Source organism: Aplysia californica, unplaced genomic scaffold (genome assembly GCF_000002075.1).
Source record: "Aplysia californica isolate F4 #8 unplaced genomic scaffold, AplCal3.0 scaffold00174, whole genome shotgun sequence".
Lineage (NCBI taxonomy): Eukaryota > Metazoa > Mollusca > Gastropoda > Aplysiida > Aplysiidae > Aplysia > Aplysia californica.
Genome location: NW_004797444.1, coordinates 188,458 through 204,954, shown reverse-complemented (window position 1 = coordinate 204,954; position 16,497 = coordinate 188,458). Strand labels below are relative to the sequence as shown.

At 38.4% G+C, this 16,497-nt stretch overlaps 1 protein-coding gene across 1 annotated transcript in view; it reads left to right on the top strand.

Moving 5' to 3' along the window:
- The window catches only part of LOC101852767 (serine/threonine-protein kinase SMG1), an 85,973-nt gene extending 73,837 nt beyond the window's left edge, over positions 1-12,136 (top strand). The window contains exons 72-76 of the mRNA XM_005098154.3: positions 951-1,135; positions 2,948-3,108; positions 3,803-3,850; positions 4,494-4,600; positions 5,175-12,136. Coding sequence (XP_005098211.1) covers positions 951-1,135; positions 2,948-3,108; positions 3,803-3,850; positions 4,494-4,600; positions 5,175-5,252 — 579 coding nt within the window. The 3' untranslated portion in view covers positions 5,253-12,136. The remainder of the gene's footprint in view (positions 1-950; positions 1,136-2,947; positions 3,109-3,802; positions 3,851-4,493; positions 4,601-5,174) is intronic.
- Positions 12,137-16,497: the final 4,361 nt, after the last annotated feature.

Genomic DNA, 16,497 nt, shown 5'->3' with positions numbered 1-16,497 from the left:
AAACAATTGGGAAAAGACAAATGCTGTTTCTGGGACACTTGAATAGACATAAAGGCCTTGAACATCTAGCGAGAGCAAAATTGAAGAGATATGAGGCAGGGGTACACCCAGAGTAACGTACTTTGAGAGCCTAAATAGATGAGTGAAATGGAAAGATCAGGATTATGTAATTATTTTTTTTGAGCATTCAAGCAAAAGAATGATTGAAGAGCTGTGATTGCCGATGTCAATAGCAAATTTGGCACATGATGATGATGTTATGTGTAGTGACATCTGCCTACATCGTTCGATGAAAGGATTTTATAATCAGATGCAATTTTCAGAATGATCAGGTCAGGGTCTTCCCTGTAGGGTTCATCCTTTCTTTGAGACATAGTCATTCGCACCATTCCCATGGGTCTTTTTGAAACAGCTAAAGTAAGAATATCTAATAAAAACAAATGAGAAGAAGACAAACAGTTTCTAAAACATCTGAATTGACACCAAAGCCTTGAACATCTTGCTTCACTGGGAAAAATGAAGGCAAAAAAATGGCAGGTGTAGACAAAGAATAACCTTTGAGCGAACTTTGATAGATAGGCAGTCGAAAAAGATCAGGGTAATACATGGGTTTTTTTTAAAGAGTATCAAAGCAGAAAAGTTGGTGGTGACTATGCCTTGGTTATCAATACATTTCAGATCTCGCACTGAAAGAAGAACAACAAATTTTTTGTAGTTCATGTTGTTTTTTTCTCACTCAACCTTTCATGTGTGGGTGGTTGGCGGGTGCTTTGGTGTGGTTTGTTCCTTCTTACCTATAAAAAATCTATTGTCTCTATCTCCCCTCCTTTTTTGTGTATGTTACTCTCTTCTTGTAACACCTCTAATCTTTGGCACTTATGCAACCTTATTGTGTTGCAGGTGCCATAAAACTCTTACTATAACTAAAACTAACCTCTCTTGTCCCACAGTTGGAAGAGCAGGACCAGGGAGAGGAGGTTCTGCCGGGCAGCATCCGTGCCTACCTGTCGGACTACAAGACCTTCTCCGAGCGCATCACTGCCACCCTCAAGGCTGTGGTGGGTGAGGCGGTCACCCGCGAGGACATGTCCCAGAGCATCGCTGACCTAGAAGCCGTGGAACAGCAGCTGGATGGGTAAGGCTTTCTTTCTGTAATAAAAAGTTTGTTGTGTGTCACAACACAGCAGAATCACGCGTTCATCAATTTTTGGGTGTATGGAATTGTTGGTAATAAACATAAAGCATGTTCAGTTTTCTTGCTTTTGATGAAAAAAACAAACCCCTTCTTGAACAGAAGTAACTTGCGATTGAAGGAGGTGGGGATTGCCTGGTGTCAGAGGTAAGATTAGCGAGAAAATGGCTGCCAAAATTTGGTGATTATCAAAGCTGTAGTCTTTAAGTGCAAAATTTACATTATTTTGTGTCTTTGATCAACACTTTTCAATAAAATCCCTACTTGAATGTGACATAGACATTAAAGGTGTTCAGCCCAAATCAAAAAACTCAATAAAAATTGTCCAGTGGGCAAAAAAATGTTGGTTTCGTTGATACCATAATTTTGATGAGCACCTGATTTCACCACAATGTGACATATTTCATGTACAGTCGAACCTGCCTTAACGGAAACCGGTATAAAACGGAAACCTGTCTAAATGGAATCTCCCAGCTCCCCCCTTGATATATTACTCTTTATTTACCTGTATAAAACGGAAACCTGTCCAACGTGGAAACGGAAAGAAAAATCCGCTCCCTTCCGAGGGTTTCACCTGTCTAATAAGACGGAAAATGCTTTGCCCGCTCAGCCCTGATTTGAAACAAAACTCACAAGTTTGGTTCCACCGGCTCTAACCTTCACACTATGGCCATGCCGCTGGGCGAGGAAGGGGAGTAGGGGTGCAATTTGGGGGTAGATGTTACCCGAGGCTACCAAAATAAATCTTTAGTTCTGGTATCCTCGATGTTACCCCATCATGTGAGCCCTGAGTGATGCAGATGGTCAGTGTAGTGTGGGTGTGAAATCTCACGACTTCCCGTGAGAGTGTTCGAGTAGCGAGCCACTACAAAAACGTTCCTGGGTAGCTAGAAGCCAGAGGTGTGAAATTAGATTGACCAGTGCCTGCCACCCTGATCGTACGGCCAGCCGAAAAAAGAGTTCCTTGAATCATTGTTACATGATGGCAGTGAGGGGTGGCATTGGTGGATGGGACTAAGGGTGGAAGCAAAGGAGAGGTCAAACAGTGGTCCTATAAAAGGCAAGCACTGGTGGTTAATATAAGTAAGACTGACGCGTGTCATGATCAGACAGGATAGCAATTGGGAGGTGTGAAGTTTTGACCACTGCTTGCCGATCGGACAAGCGATCCTTGATCCCACCGGCTGGGCCTTTGAACCCCCCTCCCCCCAAACCTCCATCTCCCTCTAAATTCCCCTGTCTAAGACGCAAAATGTCTAAGATGGAATTTTTTTCTGGCTCCCTTGCGATTCCGTCTTACACAGGTTCGACTGTATATAGCATATTTCCACTAAGAAAGTGCTCCATATGCTTTACAGCACAAAAACACTCTTTATCCCTGCAACTAAATGGCTGTTACTGTGTCAATGTGCTTCACTTAACTCACAAAAATGAAAGGGATAATGTTTTAGGTCATACTTGAGTCAGAATATAACTGATTCACCATGACATTTCTTCTACAATGACCCACCAATGGGTCATATGGAGGCATTAATAGGCAGACAGATTTTGAAGTAATTAAAAAGTAAATCCTTATGGCTAGAGTCGAGAAAAGACATGAATTTACTGAGCATTGTGTTTTTACCAAACTTTTGAAGTTGTTAAATCAAGAAATGTGACTAAATTGCAATTTACTAAAACTCGACGTGAGCTGCCCGTTCCAATTGTATGACTCTTATTCTTTGCCAAGCCTTACTCGGTGTGTTCCGTTCACAGAGTTTACGACAGCCTGACAGAGTTTGCGCCTTCCATTTTGAGCAAGGTTGCTGAGGAAGGGGAGAGTTTATCTGAAGGCAGGAGGGCCACGCCCCAGACCAGGGAGAGAGATTCCCCATCACTGGTCACCAGTACAGCCATGACCACCTCAAAACCACAAGGTTAGTCTGTGGGAAAGGAATCGATGCTCTGGCTTGCCTGCCAATTCTCCCAGATATTTCATGACTATCCTGGACTGATAACCTTTTCCTGGAATCATGATATAATGTCCCACACTAGCTTGAATAACTTTCTTTTGTTTAGTAGTGCTGTGCGTTTCCAATTCTTATGATTTAATTAGTTCATTGCCTCATAATGCTTCCTAAAAAATTATTTATTTTGCTCCACAGAAGAACAATTGTTTGTTTTTTTCCCCCCCTATGGTATTTCTTTGTACTTAACCTTCTTTTCACAGATGGGTGATAGAAGCCGGAAGTAGCTTTCTTACTTTCCCAGTTGTTTTTTTTCTGTCTGTCAGGTCTTGCTCCTCCTAGCCCTAAATGATCGATATTGTATGTATGTGCTTCTCTTTACTCATAGTTAAAGAAATTTTCTTGATTCAGTCCATGTATGGATGTTTTATTCCTGAGGGAACAGGGACCAATAGATCAATAGATACTGGTCTAGTGGAAATGGTCTTCACAAATTTTTCAGATATTGTGGTATCCTTTAAAAATAATTTTTTTAGTGCCATTTTACTATTGTGCTTAGCTTCGCCCATGCACCTGCAAGGTACAGATATTTTTTTTCAGGGGGGCATTCATTTTGCCTCAGAAATTGTGATGCTAATTCAGCTCGTATAATTTGTATCTTCAGGGAAGAAAGAGAAAGAGAAACTGGTTCGTGATCCCAAGACAGGCAAAGGCAAGCTTTTAAGTTTACTTTGATACAGTGTATGCCCTCTTTGGGTTGCACAAATGTTCACCATTCATTAGACTATGTACATGAGACAATTGTCAGATCTTTTGGCTGTTTGTTGAGTTTTGCTTCAAGTTGTGGGGAAACCGTTTACAGATGACTATGTCCATGAAAATTTGTGTTTCAGAAGTCTAGATGAATTGTTCTAAATGAACTCCTTTTTCAAATTTTTGTATCAATTCCCCAAATAAAAGTGTTAACTTGATTTAATTTACATTCAGGCTTCACTTCTCAAGTGGGTGGTTGGTGGGTGCTCTAGTGTGGTTTACTCCTTTTTTCCTGTCAAATATCTATCGTTTGTATCTCCTCTTTCTTTTTTTGTGTTTGTTACTCCCTTGTAACATCTCTAATCTTCGGCACCTATATAACCTAATTGTGTTGCAAGTGCCGTAACACTCTTACTAAAACAAACACTTGACAAGTTGACAATATTTTTACATTCAAGACCGGCAGTCTATCTGTCAAAGATAAGTAACGAGTGCCCAGTTGAAGACTGGCTAGGTTGTTGTCCCTAAAAACCACTCTATTTTTAATCTATTTTTGAGAAGAGTGAAGCTAATGTAAGGAAATTTTCTCTCTCACTGTACAGCTCTTCAGGAACGTAACTCATACGCTGTCAGTGTTTGGAGAAGGGTCAAGATGAAACTGGAGGGAAGAGATCCAGACCCAAACAAGAGGATGAGTGTGGCTGAGCAGGTATGGACGTTTATTTTTAGCGTATTGAAATTCTAGAATGTTGTATGATTGTGTATTCGAAAAGTAGACAAAGTACACGTGCTTTACTACTTATCCTTTATTTGAAAAGGTTGGATTTTCTTGAAGAATATTTCTTTCGAATTTGCTGATGTGTTGATAGTGAAGAGAGTTGAGAGGGTTGCACTTAAGCTGCAAGTATTTTGTAAGTCGGTTGCGGGGTGTATTGATATGGACTGATGATCTAGAGCCTTGCTGGCAGCTCTGCTTTTCCACATCCACAAAACTGCAGTTCACAAGGGGAAGGTCCAATTTTTCTGTCCTTTTCCTCTATTCTTTCTTTTTTTTTTCTCTCTCTCTAATGAATGGTCGTTAATTTTTATTTCCCTTCCCACTATTGTTGCTATCTATATATATCTTTCTTTTTTTCTCTCAAATGAATGGTCGTTCATTTTTCTTTCCCTGCCCTCTCTTGTTTCTGTCTAAACATATTTCTTTTTTTTTTCTCTCTAGTAAATGGTGTTTATTTTTTAACTGTGCCTTTCTTTACTCCATCTTCTCTTCTTCTCTCTCCCAGGTTGATATGATTATCAAAGAGGCGAAGAACCCTGACAACCTGGCTGTACTCTACGAAGGCTGGACTCCCTGGGTATGAGTTGGTCATCGAGCTGAACCTGCCCTCATCGGCAGAGTGGAACCTGTCTAAAGCAGCGGCAAACTGGATGGAAGGAGGTGGAGGAAGATGTGCGGGCTAGCCACCGTCTGCTACCTCCCCACCCCATAACCAATGTCGTTCGTGCTCATGATGGAAAATTAGGGAAGGGGGGGAAGGGAGAAAAAGAAAAGAAAGTGAAAAGTCATTATTTCTCCTACCCTCCAGCCCTTCCCGGATTCCCCACCCTCTAGCACTGTTCTCTCGGAGAAACTTGTTCTTCTTCTGACCGTCCCACTTTCAGCTCTGACAGTTGAGTCTTGTTCAGATGGGATTGGACCAACACTTGTACCACAGAAGAAGCGATTTACAGTTTGAATTACCAGAGATTCAGGCCTCAGGGCCGGGGGTGCTGTTGAGCCGTAATGGGAGACCCTGCTATTTTGAATACTCTCCCTTAAAATCTTTTTCTGCCTCGCAGATGATTTATATCATAATTATGCTACTGTTGAAAGAAGAAATGAAATGGTGATGACGGTCGGTGATGATGAGGATCCTTGCAAGGTGTAAGGATGGAAGGATTGATTTTTAAGAGCTCGTATATAAAGGCAGAAGGTTGCCAAAGCGAAACACACTCTGGGCCTGCCCGATGGGCCCAACAGAAAGAGTGGCTTTTGGTGAACCAGATCTGCACGGATTTAAGTAACGGTGTAACATCTGCTCATTTTTTGTCAATGAAGACCACTCTAATCATATTTAAGAGACCTGTCCATGTGTGTGCAGCTGAAGACTTCCTTGATTACTTTTGTCTTTTTTATGTGAAAAAAAAAATTCTTTCAAATTTATATCCATTTTATTTTTACAAATTTTTGTTTTATTGTAGGGAAATGAAATTGAAGACTAAGTTACAGTAGCTCTGAAAGTTTTCCCCAGATAGGTGTATGTATTGCAGAAAGGATAAACACAATCTTTTAATTTTGTGACTTTTTTTGGTTCGCTTCTTTATGTTTGAATGAAGAAGGTTTTAGTTTTGAGGTTGATAATGAATTTGGGGCAGAGGAAGGATGGAGCAATGGTCCCACATCTTTCAGAAAATCTAAAAGGTTTCACATAGGCAATTGTGATCATGGAACTTTTTGTGTACATTTTAGTCATGGTTCGCACAGTCTGGTAATCCTGGTTCATTATTTTCTGTTTTTACCGTTGTTATTATTGTCTGTTCTTTTTTTCCCCCCTTTAGTGTGTGTCAATTGTATGGTTGCTTATCACCCTTCCTTTTGGTGCTGTCTTCCCATTTCTCTGTGGGTCTGTCCTTAATCTTTTGAGGAAGACTGAAGTGTTGCTCTTTATGCAGTAGAGAATAAACATTCATGTCATGGGGTCAGTAGACTGAGCGTTAAGAATTTCTTTTAACTCACATTTTCCGCACACATCTTTATAGACAGAGTATCTTAATCAGCATCAAATCCATGTTTGGTCGAACTCTAGGACTGGCACATTTTTGTTTATGTGTTGTTCTCTGTACGGCCTTTTTATTTTGCTGGGATTGAAATAGTATGACTTCAATAATGGGTCTTGGAAACGCCTGACAGAAATGTCCATTATTGTTTGTGTAATAAAGATCAGATCATAGTTTCAACACAGTTAGATGTTGCTCGTTCGGTGCGAATAAATTTCCTGGTCAAACTCTTCATGTGCGTAGAGGGTTTTCATTCTGATCGAACCCACCCCTGGGAATGAACTTGTACAGTGATAGGATGGGTTGCAAAAGTACATGTGTATCATTTTCTAACTACTGGGCCCACATCAAAACTTTTGGTTTATGGGTTTAGACTTGAAAGTTGCATTCATGGGTGTCCACTTCAGATGCATTGTAAAAAGTATGAAAATAAACTATCGAAGTTAATAGCCACTCAGCAACAACAACAAAATAGTTGCAGTGTTCTAGACTATAACACCCTTCACATTGATGTGGAACTAACTTTTTCATACTTCAACCCGGAGCAAAAGTGAAAGCAGCAAAAAATGGTATACTTTCTTTGCAGTATTCAGGTCTAAGATGAGGGTTAGAACGAGGGGGGGGGGGGGGGGGAATGTTACATGGACTAACCTGAACATAGATATAGATCTATAAAAACAAAATGAAACTTTAATCACAGTATAATCCAAAACGAAAATAGCCACTATGTTTACATTTCAGGATCAGTTTTTTGTCCCATGTATCCACTTTTTGTCTTCGGTCATAATGATCTGTAACCGTCACAAACTTGATGCAGAAAATCAGCTATTTGGGAACAAATTTCATCAGATCTAGCCTTCACGCTCGAACAGACGCTCCAAAATGAAAGTACGAAGAGAAATAGAGCTATTTTCCTCATAACCAGGGTTGATGTGGTAAAATTTGCGTGTATTTATTAAGGGTCAGTGTAGAGAGCCACTGTCGGCTACCTCGCACGAAGCCACTCCCACCGGCTCATACTGGGTCAACAAGTGCTTCTTTTTTTGTTTTTAATAGTTGTTTTTTTCCTTTCTGTAAACCACAGCAACTTCCTTGTGGAGTCTTTCCCACTGTCTGCTTGTTATATCTGTCTCGGAGACACAGCACAGTTCATGGTTTTTGCTTTACTTTGTACTCATTGCTTCACTACTTTGTCCTCATCTAGCACATTCACTTTGTTCATCAACGCTCATTTACTAGGATCAATTTTTATTTATTCCCCCCCCCCCCCCATCACCGTCAGAGAAGTAAACAGAATATTCAGGTCTTTTCCTCGTAGTGTTGTTTCATGGTTGATCTTATATATATCCTCTTGTGTCAGTGTCAAGACTGTTGACTAACATAGGTGGAGGAAGCTGACTGCAACATCTGTAATGGCCTTCTCAAAGGTTGTTTTATATCTGTTCCCACCCCCCATACACACACTCCCACAGACACACACACCCTTTCTCATATCTCTCTCTCTCTCGCTCTCTTTGAACAGGTTGGGGGTTTACCCAGACTTGTTTCCCCTCTCCACTGTTATGAGAACCTGACATACTCATCTTGTCCATATATTATTACACTCAAGAATAGCTGCTAGGCCAAACATGGGCTAGGCTCTGGTATTGTTCCATCTTATTGGACGGTTACATGTAGTGAAAGGGCAATATTCATGCATTTGTGCTTAAAGGGAAGAAAGGAAATTTATTTAGAATCGTTCAAGTATCCTGACTTACGCAGATTCTAAGACTTTTGGCACAGAAGAATTTTGAAAAAAAAATGCTCATGCTTGCCTTCCTTCCAACATGACAATGAACTTTTTATGAAATGAAAAAAATAAAAATCCCAACCAAAGTCGTTAGTTTTGCCATTCACATCTAGAACGTGCTTGAAGTATAGATTTTAGAGTACAGATTATTGACAAAAGCAACAATTGTTTTTTGTAAAATATTGATTATTGTCTTAAGAAATCTTCTTGATGTGTCTTGCTTTTGTGCAGTGGTATTTTCTGTGCACATGTTAGGCTAAATGATGACTTTATTGAATGGCATTTTGAAGCTCAATCTTACATCTGTGGCTTTTTACAGTGTTGTTTATAAAACTAATGAAATAACTCCATCATTTAGATTCCAAATTGATAATCTAATGACATAGTTTGCATTAGAAGAGGCAAGGCATAGTTAATAGACCTCTGAAAAATTTGAAATTATAAATATATCGTCCATTAAATTGAAAATTTGGTCAATGATTTCCCATTGTTTGTATGGCTCATTTCCTTTGTTTCTGATTGGAAGGTTCTTGCTTTTTCATTTGCTTAATCATTTCTTTTTATTGTTATTGTCACACTTATCCAATGATGTTGTGCTATGCTTCCCTGGGTCCTGTGGAAGAGTGCTTAAGATTCACTTTATTTTTGCTGTTTGGATTAAGGTTGCGTTTGTGGACAAGTATGGCATTTTGTTGATTGTCTGTATTTTGTACACCTTTTTTTTCTGCCCACTTTATGAATTTTGTCATTGTCAAGCTTTTGTGTTCAATATTGTCTTTTTTTCCCCCCCACATGTTTCTCAGTTCGAGTAAATTTTCATCCATATATATATTAATATTATGTTAGTTGTTGGGTTTTTTTAAGCAGGAAAGAGTTGAAGGACTTTCCTTGCATTAGTACTTTTGAAAATGAAAAGGTAGAACATGGCATTATTGCAAAGGCCAGTACTGCAAGGGAGTTTTACTCCTCAGTTTCCTTTAGGAGATGGTTAATGAGTTGTGACACCCCTGTTTTGTGCTGATTCTCATTAAAAATTAAAAATCCAAAATTGTCATAGGCAAAATTTCTTAATGGATTATGTGAAAGTGTAGCGGAGTGTACCCTGAAGCATGCAGTTGTGTAAGTATCATAAATAAATGTGTTGGTGACATTACTTTGGTTTGAACCATTGCTTTTTTATCAACTCCAGTTCTAAGTATGTGTGCCATGTCTCTCAGAATAGAAACTTCTGTTTGCTCATACTATGCACTCACTGACTCATATTGGAAAGAAAGGTCACCTTTATTTTTCCATGTGTTGGTCTGTTTTGAACGTTTCTGCATTATGACATTATTGCTGTTCAACAGCAGTGTTGCTCCACAATCGCCCACATCTATTTCGGGGGGGGGGGAGGCTAGATAAAGCCATTCGAAAAAAGACACTAAGAGACGAGACATCTTACAAAATAGCTTCGTTCTTTCTTGTTAAGTACTTCCTAGGTTGGTTTTTTTACAGAAATAATTAATGCCTTTGTCGTGATTCTGATTTGGAGGCTTTCTTTTTCTTTAATTTTCTCAATACTTCCAAAATGACTTTGGAGCTTGTGGAATAATGCCAATGATATGCAATGTTCTCTTGCTTCCTAAATACATTAGGGTAAAATTTTCATGTGCGGAAATATGGAAAGCAGTCTTTAAGCATTGTTTTGTAAATGGCTTTGAGAATTTTTAGTAGGTGAAAACACTTAAGTCTGTGCTTTAGAAGTTGTCAGGGAAAAAATCAACAATCAACTTAAAAACCATCCTTTCTCTCTTTATTTCCTGTGTGGTTTGGCCCTTTCTCAAAAAGGGCAACTTTATATCCAAAACAAATTTTACAAAATTCATTTTGAGCAAAGCCCACTGTAAGAATGATTTAAAATCTAATATATTGAGAGTTTATGATGACGTGAGAGGACATAGACAGAAAAGTTTCTTAATGATTTTCTAAGTAAGGGAATAATTGCACTTGCCTGTTGTTATTTTTTTTATCAATATAATTAGTGTGTTGTATCACTACATGTTTGTGTCTTTCCTCCGGTTTTAGCTTGAGAGCCATTTGTTATGGATAAGCTACTTTGCATGAGGAAAGTATTTCCATATTTATTTTCAAAGCTTCATGAAACCAACCAATCAGTAAAAGCTGTGTTGTTGTTGGGTTTTTTTGGTGGGTTTTTTTAAGCCCTCTGCAATTTTTATGTTAATGCTTGGTGTTATAATAGCTCTCATGTTTCCTAACCTTATTTGGATCTTACTTTTGGGAATTGCAAATTAAATAAACGTTACATTCTTTACTCTAGATACAGTGATTTTCTAGAACATTTTCTTTTCAATTGTACAAGTTCATATAAAGAGTCTCAGTCCAGAAGTGTAAAGAGTACTTATGATGAAACTCAAATGTACCAGAAAGTTTTTTTTGGTTGATTCAATTTTACTTTAGAAAACAGGAATGAGTTATTGATCCTCATATATTAGTGTAGTTCTCACTGTTTACAGGAATGTCCTAACTCAATCAAAATGTAATGTTTTACCCTCTCGTTTGTAATTCCTTCCAGTGGCAGGCACATGTTAAGTGTGTACGTTTTGTTTTGCCCACTGATTTGCCTATTTGTTTAGCAGAATATAAAGGTATAATATTATATACCTAAAGAAACAAAATTGAAAAGGAAATTTGAGGGGGGGGGGGGGGGGGGGGAAACGATATGGTATCAAATCTAAACATGGATATTATTTTGGAACTGGTTAAGTATTTATAGAATAGAGGCATTCCGTTGAGTTGATGAAGCGGCTCATCGTTGTAATGAGGAAGATGCTGAGATAATCTTTTGGTCAGCTGTGGTGAATGAGTAAATTATTCTTGTTTTTATACAAATGCAGGATGGTGTCAATATTCTCACAGAAATTTCCAAACTGTTAGAAGTTACAGTGCACCGGCTTGATTATTTTTTGCTTCATTGTTTAACAATTTCTCCTGGTTCCTTATTATAGCTTTGGAGCAGTGGTCGTGCATGGAAATTCATATTTTTTCAGTTAAAAAACTATTGCACATTTTCCTAATGGGTGGCTGTGTAATGGGGCCTTATTTGGTCGTATTTTCTTACTTTAAAAATAACTTTTTAAAAAGTTATCTGGAAATAATCACTCGGTCACTGAAATTATGTACATGGTCCAGCGATTTGGTTGTCCAGTTGTGAAAATAACCTGAAGGAAAACTTTGCTGTCTCCAAACAGGTCAAAATAAAGGAAATTGCCTTCAGCCTTCAGTTTTAAAAAAATGAATTGGACGGAGGGAAAAATATTTGTTGTAAGTTGTGGTCAGTAGGTAGATCTATGGGTTTTTTTCCATTTTTTTTTTTTTTTTTGGATGTTCAGATTTTGTCATTGAGGTAGAAAGACCCAAATCATTAAACATTTCCATCAGTTACAAACAATTTAACTCGTTTCACTGTCTAAGAATCAATAAGAAGGAGACATACATTTCCAGTTGGGAAACTCAAAATTGAGACTTGAACTCAACTCTGTTTCTTTTTTCTCTTTGCTGCAGAGATATATGCGTACTTACTTCTACCGCCACATGCTATAATTGTATTCATAATAAAGTTTTCAGTTAATTTTCTGTTCACTGGTCCTAGTTTGTTTTGTTTTTTTCTCAGAAATTTTGCCAATGGTATGCATAGGTTGGTTCTCTGGAGCTGCTTATTTATTTGTCTGTCCCTGTCGTTTTATGCAAGAAAAATTCAGAAATTACACAAACTGAGCCCAAAAATGTGAAATTATGCGATTCTATTAATTTTAACATAGAATGATAGAGGAAAATAATCAGAAATTATGCAAAAAATGATCAAATTTTGCTAAATTTTGCGTGATGCATAAAACCACGGGGACGGATTTGTACATATAGACTGGACCGTTGGAAAAAACATGATTGTTTTTTCAAAAGAGCCATGTTGATGCAGGAGTGTTGTCGAGTCTGTTGCTGTGGGAAAATGCCAAACATAGCCTGTGTGTGGTTGACGGGTGCTCTGATGTGGGTTGCTCCTTCTTTCCTATCGAACATCTATCATCCTTATCTCCCCTTCTTCTTTTTTATGTTTGTTACTCTCTTGTAACACGTCTAATTTTCTGGCGCTCATATGACCTTGCCTTATATGCAGTTGCGAGCGCCGTAAAACCTCTACTAAAACTAACCAAACATAGACTAAAGTAACTTGAATTTTTTTTAAAAAGGAAGAAAAGAGTGAAATGCTGGATCTTTGTATAACAGCTCGAGGGGGACATTTCCGAGTTACATCTTCCGACCTCCCATGGTAAAGCTAGAGTTAGTCTCCAGTAAGTGGTTGGTGTCTGTGGTGTAAGGCTGAGTCAGCTGAGGCACTTCGTCCAAGCAGGCAGGAAACCGGAATTCGATTCCCATTTAAGGAAATTTTTAGCAAGCGTCTCCGTCTTTCTGCTGTGATGTTGTATTCTTTTCAGCCCAGGTTGGCCCTTAATGATCTAAAATTGTCAATTTATTTTTATTTATTTGTTGTTTGTTTGTTTTGGGTTTGTTTTTTGAGGGGGGAGGGGAGGGAGAGAGCGTTATTAAAACTCTTACATTATTTTAAAAGATGTTTTTTTTTCAAAAGTCATTTTATTTCTTTAATGGGACTGCCTATAGTAATCCAAATTCATTTGACTGTACATTATGTGCCATCAGGAAAACAATTTAGAAAGCTAGTTCTTCAACTCTGCATGTCAGGGTCAACCTGGGTTGAGAAGGATACATCCCTCCCAGCTTTGATGAAGATATTCTCCTCTCATGAGCTGAGCTTACATCTTCTTTCAGGCAAGACGAATGAGCCTCGCTCTTGCATCGTAGATGCCAGTTTCCAAATTGTGTGTAAACCAGAAAGTTGAGAAAAATGTTTGAAAGATTCGAACCCGGTCTTTATGCTTGAAACATAAATATATGGTACAGGGAAACTCGGACATAATGAAGTTGTTAGGCCTGACCTTTGATTTAGTTGAATCCGAATGTTCATTAAAAGCAATATATATATATAATATTAATCTGGGCCAGAAACTGCATCACAATGTAGGGGGGGGGGCTCTCGTGGTCTAGAAGTTAGTGTTCGCCACTCCTTCATTAGGTCCCGAGTTCAAAACCTGAGGGCGACAAATTTTTTCTTCTCCCAATTTTCTCCTTTCCTGCTCTAACCATATCATTCTGTCATCTGCTTTCGTCTCCACTTTCTGTGCCCCCCCCCCCCACCTCATCAGGGCTCCTCACTCTTTCTGCTGACTTTCTACTGCTACTCCATGACTGCTTGGATCCTTTTTAGTATTTTACTTCTGTCTTTCAGCCACACCCCTGATCTTATGGTAGGGAAGGACGAAAAATCTCGGAGGTCCCGAGAGCAAATTGCGGGCTTTGAAGATCCCTTAGTGGTCCAAAATCGCTAAGAGTAGGGTTCAGCTAAATTCAAAATTAATTCCTACCTAACTAAAAATTGATTAATGTGTCCTGCGCACTCATAATGACCTTATGCAGTTGCGAGCGCCGTATAACACTTACAAAAAACCCCCCAAGGTGTAATGTTCCATGGTGCAATCAACTGTCTCTTCGAATAGAGTAAATAAGATTCGTTGTGGGAGAAACATGGCCAAAACCACATCAGTGGGAGCTGTTCGCCCAGCAAGCGACTTTGTTGAACCCGAGTTCACTCATTTATGTGTTCATTGAATCCGAGCTATTTTTGTTGATTTTAATGAATTTTAAAAACGGGGTATCCATCTTCTTTTGTTGAATCCGAGTTTTTATTGAATCCAAGTTCCACTGTGTCATTGGTCTAATGGTTAGGCTACCAAACTCGTAATCATGATGTTGTGGGTTTCTAGGGTTCGAGCCTCAGACCTGATGTTGTCCTTGGAAAAGGCACTTTACCGGCTTTACACATATTTTCCTCACTTCAACCTGGTGTGAATAGGTACCTGGCCATAGACAGCGAAAGATCTTGTCAGTATGTTACTGTTTTAGCGCTTATAAAATGACAGCTTGCACCCAGGAAGTTACAATTGTTTCAGAATGCTATCAGGTCTGCTGGGGTAATAATATAGATTGTAAAGCGCATAGAGATTGCTGCTGAGCGAGAACTTGCGCTGCGCAAATGTTATTCATTTTTATCAAACTTAAAGCCATACACACATATTATACACACACAAATAGCTTCTGTTACAATGTAACATACAGAGCCTGATTCCAGCATCATGGAGCCACCCTGTATATTTCAAATTAACAAACTGCGATAAATAAATTTTTTTTAAACCCAAAGTTTGAAAGGTCATGGTCAATAGTTAGTTTAATACAATGTGGTTTCAAAATAACACTTGTGCTTTCACATCTAGAAATCTTTTCAGAGTGATAATCCCACTCTCAGAGAGACAAAAATTAGGATAGAGGGTGCAGATTTAATTCTTTTTCCTTACTTTCAACAAACGCCATAAAGTGTTGAAACAAAAAGTAAAAAAGCATAAGATATGAGTGAACCTCAGCTTGCATCTTTTTAAGCTCTACTGATCCTTTTGTAAGTGGTCTGCTGAACAGTGTTATCATACATCTTAAATTAATTTCATTTGTTGGACATTGCTCTTAACAAATATGTACATAAATATTATTATTTTTAAAAACTTAAAATATGTTTACCTTTGACATGTGACAGGAAGTACAGTAGAGATCGCTTAAAAGAAAGCTGCGGGACAGCCATATTTTGTTTGGTTCAGTTGTATTTGCGGTTTAGAAAGATTGCTCCAACATGGTTCCTTTTCTTCATTTTCTTCTAGACGGGCTGGAAAAACTCACAGCTCTTTGTCATTTTAGTTTGAGCGTTTTCCTTTCGCAGCAATAACTCAACAGCCTAGAGTCAGGTATGCCATGCTTGTGGCAAATTTCACTTTCAGAAAGCGTTTTTTAATCTACCTCTTTCAGTGTCTGCAATTTAAGCTGCAGGATTTACGCAGTGATTTTTCTTTGACATTGTCAGCTTGCTTAATCTGCCGATCAGTCACACAGGACACATGAGTTGATCAGCATTCTGCACTGTCCTATGCTCTGCACTGGAGAGGTGAAAAGGCCCAATGCCAGTGATGTCATGAAACACATGCACATAATGTGTGTGTTATCTAGCTTCATAGACACAATAGGTCATGACCCATCAGAGATTGTACATCTGACTTACATACGCTATCTTAATGTCACAATACACAGTGTGTAGGCCTGTTTTTGTACGTGTGTGATAGATGAAGGCAAAAAGTACTCTGTTGATGTTTCTCTCTGGCCACAATCGACACACATGTGTGTTCTTGCGTCTCTTTCTTCTTTTTCGCTATTACGAAGCGAGCAACATTTGATGATTTGCGCTTGTGAAGAAATAACAACATGACTCTTGAAATTCTATTTTGGTTTAGAAATAGAAGCATTTTGGTTAATCTGTAGTTTTTAAATTCTCATGTAGACAAAACAGGAAAATATTGAGGACTCTGTTCTATTTATGATAATCTCTACCTTTTGGATTAACCTTTTGTCACTTTAAGCAATCTCCACTGCAATATGAAAAGTTTCAGAGACAAAAAGAAAAGAAAATATCTTAAAAATCATATGTCTCTTTTTCTATTTGAGGAGTTATATTTTGTATTTAAAGGCAAGTGGGGGGATCCATCAAATATTCAGAGGTGATAAAGGCAAAGTAAAAAGCATACAGAAATACTGTATTGGCGAAGATACTGGTAAGTAATATTTCTTCACTAAAATCTTTCTCCAATTTGTTATCTCCAGATTCAAACAATGTTAGCAATACACTGTTAGTAATACTGTCGTGAACACCTGAGATTCCATACTCAGTAACATATATATACTATACAATGTTTAAACACTCATGCACACAGTAACATTACTCTCTTACTACTTTTGACATTGGAAGAAGCAAAATATGCGAATATATATATATA